The sequence below is a fragment of the Bombus terrestris genome, chromosome 1 (assembly GCF_910591885.1).
Source record: "Bombus terrestris chromosome 1, iyBomTerr1.2, whole genome shotgun sequence".
NCBI lineage: Eukaryota > Metazoa > Arthropoda > Insecta > Hymenoptera > Apidae > Bombus > Bombus terrestris.
This window is the reverse complement of record NC_063269.1, coordinates 569980-582316: the sequence shown is the minus strand read 5'-3', so window position 1 is coordinate 582316 and position 12337 is coordinate 569980. Positions and strand designations below refer to the sequence as shown.

Genomic DNA, 12337 nt, shown 5'->3' with positions numbered 1-12337 from the left:
GTCGCGTCGTACGGATCCGCGTTACGCAGCAATCCGCGTTACATCGGCTTTCACCGTACAATAACCGATAACGAGCGTAAGGATGGTAGGAGCGACCGAACAAACGGATTTCGATCGAATTGGAATTCCTCGGCTCTTATCGCGGATATGACAGTGTCGCTTATAAGACGAGTTTCCGCCGTGATCCTGCTATATATCGTATTACCAGCCGACAACGCTTACTCTCGATTTATCGGAATAGTTAACGATCCTACGTTCGAACGTTTGGAGAAGCGCGTCGCGTGCAGTAATTTTCGATGCAAACGTACTTTTACGTCGTCAACGTTTCCTCGATATCGAGAAATCGTTATCGATACGCGCGACGATTCAAAGATCGCGTACACGCGCGAAGGAAATCGCGGAGTACTCTCTCGTTCGCGAGAAAAAGAGTCGAGTTGAAAGAAGGTTTGTTAAACGGGTACGTTCTTTCGCCGAGGAAATCGTCTACGACTGTAAAAAATAGCAGTTGAACGCGAAACTTTCGATACTTTGATTCGAATGTGTTAAGTACATGCGAACGTACAAGGTGTTTCGCTTAAATCCAACGTCTAAATCGTTTCTGCTGCTGCTGCTGCGCAAAATAAGAAAGAAAAAAAAAACTAATTGTAAGAGGAATTTAAATGGTTTCAACGCGTATATTTAACGGTGATAGAAATCGACTTTGGCAAGGTTATCTTAAGATTATTCGAAGGTCGTCGACATTTCTTCTCTCTTTCTTTTTTTTTCGCGTACCGACATGTTTTCTACGATGCAACGTTGTAGTCCTCGTCAAACAAATTCGGCGATCTACGATATCCTGACCTTGAAGCGATCTCGAAGAAAAAAAGCGAGTTTAAATCGGATAACGTTATAACAAGTAATAAATTAGCTAATTCTATCAGCTTATTTATTACGTTCGGAATTCTCGTTATCCATATCGACGTAAATAAATATTTTTCCATAAAAATATATAACTTTGCCGTAAATCAATGGCAAATTTATTTTCTCTTCTTCGGTGTCGCGATACGCTTTGTTGTTCGACGGTAAACTTTCGAGGGATCTTCGATCGAACGCGAATCGTATCGTTACACCGTTCCGAACGAATTGTACCGATCTGGAAACATCGTGATTCAACAGGATTCGACGAACGAGATATTTTTGTAAATGAACTTTGTGACAGCTAGCTAGCTAGCAGATATCGAGATAGTTAAATACGAGTAACGTGCATTATCGTCCCATTATCGTCCCATTATCGTCCCATTATCGTCCTACCGCAATATGCTCGTTCGATCTAATAAATTAAACTGATTTATTATATCTACATTATCTCGAATCGAGCTCGCTGCTTCTCTTCTTCGAGGTCGCTTCGAGGTTTTCGCGTCTCGGGTCGTTAAACCCGACGTTACAGCGTCGATCGTACGTACGAAAAACAGACGTCGATGCGCGAAACATGGAAACGATCGAAGCAATTTTTTCATTTTTGATTATCGGGTCGCAACGACTTATCTTTAAGTGTTGTAATAATTTAGATGTTCGACTCGAGTGAAACACCTGGGATCAAGTATATCGTAGTCGATCGAACGTCGCAAAAATATCGAGTAAATCGTGTTTTAAGACTATTTTAGGATTATTTAGGTTACAAGTAATTGCGCCGCCTTTCCATGTAACTACCTCTCAACCTATATAATACTGTAAACAAACGAGATATTTCGAAATAGAAAAGAAATTAGTTCCAGTTAATCGAACGTATAGTAATTAAACTTGTAGTCGATGAGTCGCGTTTTTTAAATTATTTCTGTCGTATCGTTAATAAGGGGACAGACCGACGTAATAACGTCCTTGATAAAAGTTTCTCGCGCAACTGAGAGGAGATCGATTAATTTTGTTTCCTTCGATTAAATGGAAAAAACGGCCAAAAACCGTAAAAAGCGAAAAATAAAGGAAAGACGTACCAGAAGATGCGTGAATCAAACGCGACTGGAAAATGCCTTAAAATGTTTTTTTTATTAAGGACCGTAAAACGTTACGCTTACGAGTTTTACGGTTTTACGAGTACCGAGAAAGGATATCCGCTTTAACAGACCCATACTTGTAGAGGATTAACGATCGGGCCTGACCCTCCTGTCCGCGACAAACGCAGCACGGTAAACTTCCGAACAAAGAAGATGGTAAAAGCAGTACAACTCGAACACGAACGAAGTCATGTTTGCGGAGAATCCCCGGGAAATGGGTTCGAACACGTGCTTTCTGTACACAAGACGTTCGATACCGATTTTCTCGTCCATTCAAGGTGACAAACACGGTGCACGCATTCCCAGCCCTTTTCTTTCTCCCGCTTCCATCTCCAGCGGTTTAAAAACGCCGCTCCTTTTGTCCTCTTCAGAGATCGCTAGAACCGTTCCGTCCGATAGGAAAATCCGGAAAAAGCGGATTTCCTCGGCATAGAAAACGCCGGCGTTCGATTCGCCGGATGCGAGAGGATCGTTTTACGCCCAACTTCCGGCAACGTTTCATCGTACCTGGTTCGAAACCCGACGGGCTTTCTCGAGATATTTCGGGCCAAGCGACGAAAAGGGATCAAACGAGAGATCACCGGCGTCAGCTGTTCCTCTCGCCAACCATTCTTCGTCACCCCCAGCGTTACAGAAATACATATCTATTCTTTTGCCGCACGGTCATTGTGCCACGTGGAAATGTAACTCGCACTCGCGAATCCGACTTTCCGATCTTTCTCGCTCCTCCACGGTTTCTTCCGCTTTTGCTTTCTCCATCTTTTGGCCAAAATAACTAGTTAAGGATTTATCGATTTACGCGAATGCCCGATCATCGATTATATCTATCTATATATTATTAATCTTTCGCCGTAATATCGGCTATAACATTGGCTGTAATATTGGCTATAACTGCCTTTGTTGGAAAACGGTCAAACGAACTGGAACAGTAGCGTCGTTAGACAACGGCGTTGATAGCGATTTTATCGCTATTTTCAAATTCTCTTTCCGCGGTCTAATCTTACGTCTAAACGACGTAATTACACGCAAATTATCTCATTAAGTTTGCCAGCGAGTTCCAATTATACGCACTAACGTATCTGTTTACGTTACTTCTGTCATTGGGTACAATGACGCGCTCTACAAGGAGCACAAGCCAAAGAATGTGGCAACGCGTTAGAACGTCTCGAGGTGTTCCTCGCTTCGGTATCAAAGATGACGGTAACGAACGATGACTAATAGCATCGACCGTGCATCATCGGATAGAACCGACGAGTTCGTTCGGTTCGTTGTCCTTCGTAGCTGAAAACTAGCCTGTTCATTCGCATTTCGGGAATTACGCATCTCGAAAGCACGACAGTTTGAAATTCTACGAATCCCTGCTGAAATACGGACAAATGTTTCAGCAATTTAATTTAATCGAATTTATTTTAATACCGATCGTGCGGATTAACATCGTCTGATGTGATCGTGCAAAATAAATACGATACGCGTGAATTTACCTTCTTACGTTCGTCTCGTACGTATTAGGTATAATTATATCGTTAGCATCGTTAGATCGAAGAGGAAGTTTGTCACGCGAGTCGCGTGTATTCGATGTTAACACGCTTTATGACGGAAACGTCAGACGCACGGTCTAAACACGCCTGTACATCAATGGATAACGTCCGAATTCGGAAGAACGATCGTCTCTCTTTACGGAACGTCGTTGCAACGACGAACGCTCGTAACTCTATTCGCGTAAAAACGTATCGCCGACATAAGACGTACGAGAATCGCGGATGGAACGAAGGAAAACCGTCTCGCTTCGTCGGATCAGCGATGCAAACGAGAATGTGCACCTTCTGTCGCGTTATTCGCGGAAAGGTAAGATGGCGATGACATTTTCTCAAGAAGCGAAACGATGCATCGAGAACAACGTGCCGCGTTTCGACTCGCTAGAAATTGTCCAGAGACACGAAGTAGATGGGTATTGGCAAATATCGAACGCGGCCATGTCACGAGCACGTTTGGCTTCTGTACGAATTGCCAAATCGCCTCCAACCGGCTATGGTGTGTTGCCAAATCCTTTGGATCGTGTGTTAACCTGGTACGAAGTACGGACTACGAGTTACTTAGTGACGGGATAGGGTAACTAACCGGTATAAATTCATGTACTTTGCGGCTTTCGTAAGAATTACAGGTTTTGCACGATGCTTACGACCAGTGATAGCATAATTTAAAAACTAAACGGTCGAAACGATCGATTAAAATTGTACGGCGAAAGAGATACGGTGAAAGAGATTCGGTACAGAGGCGGATATAGAACTAGAGGGTGACATTCGCAGCTTTCGATAAAAGATTTCGGCGGATTGAGATTCAAAGCACTTCCGAGTACGTTCGTTTCATCGACTATACGCTCGTTGACCCTTTCCGACGTTTCTTAACGTGCAAGTTAAACGATCGCGTATTCGCATTTCGTGAGCGTCGTTTCATTTGCTTACTATGTAAAATATAGCGCGCTATTGTACATTACGCGAGTAAATGTTACCCATACCGTCGTCAAATAATCTATTTATATCGAAAATACGAAAAGTCAAGAAGGGTAACCATCGTACATATGTAAATTGGAATAATAATAAGAGGAAATACGACGACCCAAATAATTGTCAGATCTGGAAAGAGCGATCGATATTATATTTCCGAAACGAAAGAATGGTAAAAGTTCAAGTACTTTGACGATTTTCACGGATACCGATCGCTATTGTATTTTTTAGTAGCGTATTCTTCTCAGCGGAGATCGTGCCATTTTTCTCTTTCTTCTGTTTTACCTTTGAACATGTTTTCTTTATCTCGTGTTATCGATTCTACGATCATCGTCGATACGATTTGTATTCCGTTTCTATTCCGAAAAAACATCGATCGTTCGATTAGATCAAACCGAGCGACAAAATTCTTAACGTTGTTGGAAGATCTCGTCGAAACGTTCATTTTGGGTAACGTACAGTCGAACGGAGTTCGCGAAGCTTGTTTTTAAATATCGAAAGCTCTACTATTCCTATTATTATTTTTTACGTTTCGGATTCGAGCGAAAAGGTGCGATCGACTCTGATCTTTCCTGCTTTTCTGCTCGCGAGTAAACGAGAGAGGGTTAATCCGAGTTCTGCATACCTCGATTTAACGATAATAATAATTTTCCGATTAATTAGCAGTGCGTGTTATTGCGCGTTCCGCGCGTTAAGCAACAACGAGTGGAAGGAAAAAGGCGAGACGCGATACGAGTCGCGGCAGCCTGTTCCTCGTAAGGTATTCATCGATCATCCGAGGCCACGTGTCTTTTTAAATGGAAATATGCCGAGAATACGGCCGAAGAAGCCACCTTCCTTTTTGTTACTAAATGTTTGTCGTTGTTAAATTTTTGTGAAACTTTGATGAAAAAGTAACGTTTCTCGTACAAACGTTCTCGCGTTTTACAAAATCCAAAAAGTATCTGGTTTTAGAAAACGGAAATACCAGCTGGATACTTGCTATTAGCGTAGCTAGGCTATTTACTTGGAATATCGCATTTTTATATCGATATCCGAAGGAACGTACTTTCATAGAAAGTATCGTCGCTCGATTGCCGCGATGGAGAAGAAAATCGAACGACGACGACGACGACGACGCTGAAACGAGGCATTTTCTCATTCGTTGATCCCAAGAAATTCTACTCCGGTGTTGGCGTGAAATACGTACGCGTGTATGTACACTTCGATATTTGGTGGCCAATGCGGCCTGTGTCTCTGGGTAGACAGAAAAAACGTGGCCTCTGCACGGGACTCGATACTCCCTGGCAGCTTGCCTGCTCTAAGGTCTAAGGTATCCATCGTATAATCTTGGTTATCTCGTACCGCATGCCTTTGCACCGGCCTGCATTCGCATCTGCCATAGCCGAAGAAAGAGGAAATTGCCGCGACCAGGCCCATGATCCGTAGAGAATGGACGTCGTGTTCTTGGACCGCACCGATGCGTGTATGCACCTAACACCTGCCTCTGCAAGTTATTCCGCTCTCGCTTTTATTTTTCCCTCTTCTTCTTCTTCTTCGTCTTCCTACTTTTGTCTCTTTCCTTTCTTTGTCGATCACCTTATGGCGCTGGCTACTGACTGCGAGTCAGGGAGAGAGAGAGAGAGAGAGAGAGAGAGAGAGAGAGAGAGAGAGAGAGAGAGAGCTAGTAACAGAAGTAATAACGCAAAGAAGCAGGGCTCGTGCTGCTCGTCCACCCGATACATCGGTTACCCGATCTTTGTGGATTTTATAAACAACCCTGGTTCGTCGGAAATTTCTGGATACTCTAGCTACTCGGGCATTCCTCTTGTATTATGCGTGACGAAATTCGTACAATTATAGTCGCTCGATATAGAAAGCGTTTTTAGCTTTCGATTTAGTACGAAGATCTGATCGTTATTTTACGTAGACAAAGATCATGTCCGCAAGAAAATATTTCGTAAGGAGCACGAAAAGTAATAAAAAGTAAGATGTGACAAACATCGTGTACACGGATACCTAGGTTACTCGTAACGTTAGAATTATTCATCGTATAATTTTAATTACTTTGTGTTACTTTATATCTCTTTGTTCGCTTCTGCCGAAATTGCCCTTCGAAGAATTTTTTAACGTATTTGCCTTCTTTCGCGCAAACGGCGCGATAGGTTTACAAATTGCAAACGTATCAAGCAACAACAACGAAAAATCTTTGTCATCTATCGTTAAACTTCGGAAGCTTTCGCAGTCGATCGTTATCTTATAATACGTATCTTTGTAATACGCGTCACGATACATATGTTCTTATTAAATTATAAAATCATGACAAACAAATTTACAGGTAACAGTCGAAGGAAGAAACATCTCCCTTAAATCTACAACAGCGAGACACCGATCCAAAAAGTATTCAAAGTAACACCGTCGGGAAAGTGAGTTTCTCCGCGAATGGCAAGACAATGTATCGTCGATTTCTCAGACCTTCCTCGTGGCCGAGAGCACGAGCACGAGCACAACGATCGAAGGCTGCATTTATTTGGGTCGTGGACACCGGTGAATTATCTCTTCGATCCTTCCGCTCTTACGACGTCTCTGACCCCCATTCCTTCTTCGTTATCACTCTTTATCACGTATCTACGACCGTCTTGCGGTTACTTGTGCATTGTTTTTAACCGATGCTCGTCGAGTATTGCGAAACCACCGTCCACACGGTATTACGAACTAAACATCCTCGTCCTTCTCTTTCGTCCATCGGTCTAATCGCACGGACGATGAAGTTTCGATGATCCGTCTACCATCGCGTTTTATCATCTTATCGCGTTTCTACTTTTACTCTGTCCTCTTAAAGCTTGATACTCAAATAAAAGCAGAAATATCCGTGAAATATTACAGTAGCGATACTTTTCAACGTACGTCTCTTCTTATACACGCGAGATTATGCGTTATACCGACATTTAAAAAGAATCTACCTTTCTCGAAAAATGTTCGACAAATACTGCTATTCTTATGCAACTATATCCGAACGACATAGTTAATACTTAATACATACATACGAATATATATACGTGTGTATACGAAGCGTATAACGATAAAAAAAACTACATCTTCATTCTCGTTGTTAACGAGCCGATCGATATTTTTTTCCGTCCTAATTTATGAAACGTTTTACGACGATGGAATTATACTTTTTACGAGTCTCCTTTCAAATAAATTTTCACGGTCTCTTGTAACTTGTTTTTTTACGTATAACAACGTATTTCATTAAAGGTGAATCTACGCAATGTTGGCTTAATTAGTACATAAAAACATTATAGACGCGTTTTATCTAAAAACATCGAAGATTATTACCGAAATACATGCAAAAGTAATATTAAAACATCGAAGGTCCTGCTACACCGTATATTACCTGTGATAAGAGAACATTTTCTAGGGTTCTTGGTAACTCGTTAACGACAAAAATACATACAACGCGGTACGCTTCCCATTTTTTAATCCGTATGAAACAAGGAATACATTATGCCGTTTTACCGAATATCTTTTGACGTCTTTTCGAGCAACGCGCGTTTAAAGTAGGTTACGATGTTTAATTATTAATTGCCTGGTGAACCCATCGGTTTCAGATTTTGGAAAATGTCGGAGCACGAAGCGCGATCCACGAAAAATAAGGAGAGACAGGAAGATAAGACGGATCCGGGCGCTAGCAGACACGGCAACTTCATGAATTATTACCAATTCCATCCTGCGGAAGAGCGCGTGCGACAACTTCCGTGTGGCGTGTGGCACTCGACCCATCCGGACCGGAAATACGTAGGCCTAGACGTTGGCTGTAACGCGGGGGTAAGGCTGAAACAGCTGTCAGACGAAATAGGACGAGTCGACCGTGATACGAAATTACAAACGACAAGCGTTTATATTTAGACGGTGTTATACCTTTTCGAATATCGCTCGAAACATCGTTTCTTCCTGAAATCCTTCCGGCTCTATGCTTTTTAGGAAAAGAAGAAATATTCGCTTCATCGGTGATACACACATACATTTAATTTTCCAATGAGATTATTAGAGATTGCATCGACTAATATACATATATAACGATCGATGCTTCTCTATATTGTGAATAACTAGTGTTTAATTTTTATATCGGACAATTAGCCTTCTTAACGGAAGCTATTAATTTGGATAATATTTGTAGCGGACAAATAATCCCTGATCAAAGTATAATACATATCCGTTAATCTTTGTTCGAAACTATAATTATTTTATCACCACGTTCCAACTATTCGATGGAAACAATTCTTTGTGTAAAAAAATCGTATTAAAAATCATATATCAAAAGAAATATTCGTTCGATTGGAAAATTCTCAAAATTCCATTGAACAAACGCACTTTAGTCGTATTATTAATTTAGTGGTAGAAAATCAATTTAATAAAACGATATGGGGCCATAGAAGAGGTTTCTTGACCAGAGAACGAGCGTAAAAATCACAAATCGTATTAATGGTTTCAGGATTTAACATTCGTGTTGCACAACTTCCTCGAGAAAACCTTATCTACCGATCAAGATCTACCGAAGGAGATTCGTTTGCTCGGCATAGACCTCGATCCTATCTTAATCGAACGGGCACGGGAACGCAATCCACGGCCGAATCGTATCGTTTTCGAGTGTCTCGATTTTTTGATCGAGGATCGTAACGGGACACTGGACAAGTATCTTCGTCGATTGGAAAGGTCGCGCTTCGACGTTGCGTTCTGTTTCTCCGTTACGATGTGGATCCACTTGAATCACGGGGACAAAGGACTGATGGAATTTTTGCAAAAGGCTTGTTCGATCACAAACATGATCGTCATAGAACCTCAGCTTTGGAAATGTTATAGAAACGCGTCGAGAAGGCTCAGACGATCAAAGGGCGAAGATTTTCCATTATTGAAGACGTTGAAACTCACTGGCGATCCGGCAGGGCATATTGAACGCATATTGACTGAATTTTGCAATTTTCGAAGAGTCACGGTTACCGAGAACAATGAGTGGAAACGGAGATTATTAATTTATGAAAGGATGTGAGCTATCGCTTCCAAGATTCATGAGATTCCATATGTTAATCGAAGTCAAACGACCGAACGACGATTTTTTCTTATGCGAATGCGATTGGAAATATTAATACGATGGTTGAAATAATTTTTGATAGCTTTAAGTGACTCGTTATTGTCGATAAGTCGATCGTCATTGCACACACTCATTCATTCTCTCTCTCCCCCCCCCCCCTCTCTCTGTCATAGGTCCGGTAACTGTTTTTTAAATATATTTTATTATTACAAATATGCGAGATAGAATATTTTCTTTGTTATAAACAGTATGTAATTATTCTTAAATATCGGTTTAAATAATATCACTTAAAATGTTATATTTATAGAAGAAGACTTTGAAATTTGGAAGATTCTTTTGCCTTGCACTGGGCAGTGAGATATATTGTATTCTTTTTTTTTTTTTTTATTATAAATAGCAGCCACCTTTGAGATATACATACTATGTATTTGGAAAGCAAAGATCTAATATTTGGAAATTTTTCTTTCACATATTCTTTCACCCATCCTATTTTCTATTCTGTATGATTAAATGTAATTTTTAAATAAATCTCATTATTCTCATACACATTGGTGTTTTTTTTTTATATTTATAAATCAAAATGAATCAGCGATATGTATACATATCGGCAAGTTAATTCGAAAAGTCAGTTTCATTCCAACAATATAATAGAAGTATAGTAAAAGTATAGTATAGTCCACCACTGTAGTGACGAATGATAAGTAATCACGCGAATATCGAAATTACTATATTATGTTTTCGTAATTAGTTCTTGTATAATATGTCGAGAATCAACATGATTATTTCAGTTAAAGGCAAAAATCTTCGTTCGTTCGATGATGAGAAAAAAGAAAGGATAAGCAGTCAAAACAAGTTGAGGTTATAATTGTTTAAAGGAAAGGATTCTGAGAACGACGCGAGATGGCAATACCGTACGAATGTTTGTCCCGCTGATGGTGAAGTACCAGCATAACAACAAACTGACATGAATTCTGCGAGCAAGGTAAGCAAAAAAGCAACCATTGTCGCCGATTTTGGGCAGTTTCCCGCCATATAATACTTAATGGTCGTTCCTCCCCACCGCTCGTCTTCCTTTTTCTACGTGAGTCACGTGCTTTTATCCTCGAGTACTCTAGCAATGGAGTCTGTAAGCGGACACAAGGTTAGGTTATGAGCGCTTCTAACATTTTTCATGTATTCTTTCTTCGACAAAATTGTTTGATAGACAAGTATAAGTTGTGTTCCTCGATGAAAATTCCTGAAAAAATAAATATATCGCTATTAATCGTATGTCCGACAAATTAACCAACATTTTAAACGTTATCTGTTTTAGGTTGGTGAAATTTTCACCGCAGCCGGAGCAGCATTTAACAAGTTGGGAGAATTAACGATGCAATTACACCCTACGACTGACTCACCAGCAGGGTAATTAAATAAAACACACATCTATTATCGCCTTTTGTCATAAGTAGCGTCAATGCGCGTCTAATGCTTTCGCTTAAGTTTTATATGTGAAACTACATACTCTAGAGAAACGCGGGAAAATGTCACGTGGTTTGACGTATTTAAGCATTAACCAATCAGGAACGTAATACTGTGCATCTACAGCTTTGTTCAAGTACTATGTTAGCGTACATCCTTTGAGTTTGAAAATTTTTGTTGCTATAACGTTATCATTCGTTGCGATTAAGAAATACACAAAGATATTATTAACTTCCGTTATGTTATATTTAACTTACGTTATATAAAGATAACTTAAATATTGTTCACGCTTGTATTCCCTTTAATACGTTTTACAAATTGTCAATGCACGTGGATAAAAAAAAGTATTATAGATTTTAAGCTTGCAAGTGTAGTTGGAAATTAAATAATTAAATACTTTGCATCACTATCGCTTTACCATAAAAAAGATGGCTGGCTGTATTTTTACATAACTCCTTGTGTCGCTTAATCTGTAGTAAATGGACTGACGAGGAAATTGAGATGCTCCGTCACTCGGTAAAGACCTTCAGTGAAGACTTGAACAAAATAAGTGAACACATCAAGGGACGAACGGTGTAAGTGAATAAGGCTGCATCGAGCCCACGGTTGTTCCTCAATTTCTATGCGTCAGTCTCGACCCAAAATTAACCGGTCGTTTCGACGTTCTAGCTCTCAAATTCGGACAACGTTGAAGAAGAAAGCTTTTGAGGAAGCTGGCGTGCCGATCAGACAACAAATGCTTTCTCAACAGTCAACGCAACAATCGACGGTTCAACAAGTATCGAAGCAACAAACAGGAAATCAAGGATTAATGGGAAAATCGTCTGAAGTCACGTTGAACATGTTAAATGCGCCGGAATCGGAAGTGGATGTTGAGGGACTACCAGAGGAGTGTCAAGTAAAGCTCGAGTTCGAAGGTGCGACGGAAGAAGTAGCTTCTTAATAAGCCGAGATTGACCTTTCCATATGCAATCTTTTTTATCTCGATTTCTAAATATAAGATAATTTTCATATAATATACGCGCTTAACGTTAAGTAATAATAATGTACCTTCGATAAATTATGTTTCTCAAATAGATTTTTAAAAGTCAGCTACGATTATTTACTTCGTGACATTCTTACCGACCGATGATCTACTAGTGTTTTTAATGAGGGCGCCACAAGCTGAAAAACCAGCGTCACAGACGCGTAAAATAGTTGGCAGCAGTTCCAACTGATGTTGTTCATATATCCCATCGAATAGAGATTTTTTTGTCGATCTTTTGGTA

The 12337-nt window shown here is 40.3% G+C and overlaps 2 protein-coding genes and 1 long non-coding RNA gene across 5 annotated transcripts in view; 2 read left to right on the top strand and 1 right to left on the bottom strand.

Moving 5' to 3' along the window:
- Window positions 1-10152, top strand: part of LOC100648076 (probable RNA methyltransferase CG11342) — a 40639-nt gene extending 30487 nt beyond the window's left edge. Inside the window, exons 2-3 of the mRNA XM_048406492.1 lie at window positions 8128-8344; window positions 9012-10152. Coding sequence (XP_048262449.1) covers window positions 8138-8344; window positions 9012-9566 — 762 coding nt within the window. The 5' untranslated portion in view covers window positions 8128-8137 and the 3' untranslated portion in view covers window positions 9567-10152. The remainder of the gene's footprint in view (window positions 1-8127; window positions 8345-9011) is intronic.
- LOC125385244 lies at window positions 9956-11120 on the bottom strand. Its single transcript, XR_007224307.1, has 2 exons — window positions 11006-11120; window positions 9956-10845 (listed from the first exon to the last, which is right to left on the bottom strand). It is a non-coding gene; the product is annotated as an uncharacterized LOC125385244 (long non-coding RNA).
- On the top strand, window positions 10484-12160 carry LOC100651827 (chromatin complexes subunit BAP18). 3 transcript variants are annotated; one of them, XM_003392885.4, is made up of 4 exons: window positions 10484-10590; window positions 10921-11012; window positions 11546-11644; window positions 11739-12160. In XM_003392885.4, the coding sequence occupies exons 1-4, from the start codon at window positions 10573-10575 to the stop codon at window positions 12010-12012; spliced, it is 483 nt and encodes a 160-aa protein (XP_003392933.1). In that variant the 5' UTR covers window positions 10484-10572; the 3' UTR covers window positions 12013-12160. The 3 variants fall into 3 exon arrangements, with proteins under 3 accessions (XP_003392933.1, XP_012163735.1, XP_012163555.1); XM_012308165.3 differs by lacking the exon at window positions 10484-10590 and adding an exon at window positions 10630-10749; XM_012308345.3 differs by lacking the exons at window positions 10484-10590; window positions 11546-11644 and adding an exon at window positions 10626-10749.
- The last annotated feature ends 177 nt before the right edge of the window (window positions 12161-12337 follow it).

Bases quoted from the DNA above. Each gene is read 5' to 3' on its own strand.
- LOC100651827 (XM_012308165.3), top strand. From the start codon at position 10,651: ATGGTCGTTCCTCCCCACCGCTCGTCTTCCTTTTTCTACGTGAGTCAC. The intron at 11,013-11,545 runs GTAATTAAATAA...CTTAATCTGTAG, and splicing joins ACGACTGACTCACCAGCAGG to TAAATGGACTGACGAGGAAA. The intron at 11,645-11,738 runs GTAAGTGAATAA...TCGACGTTCTAG, and splicing joins CACATCAAGGGACGAACGGT to CTCTCAAATTCGGACAACGT.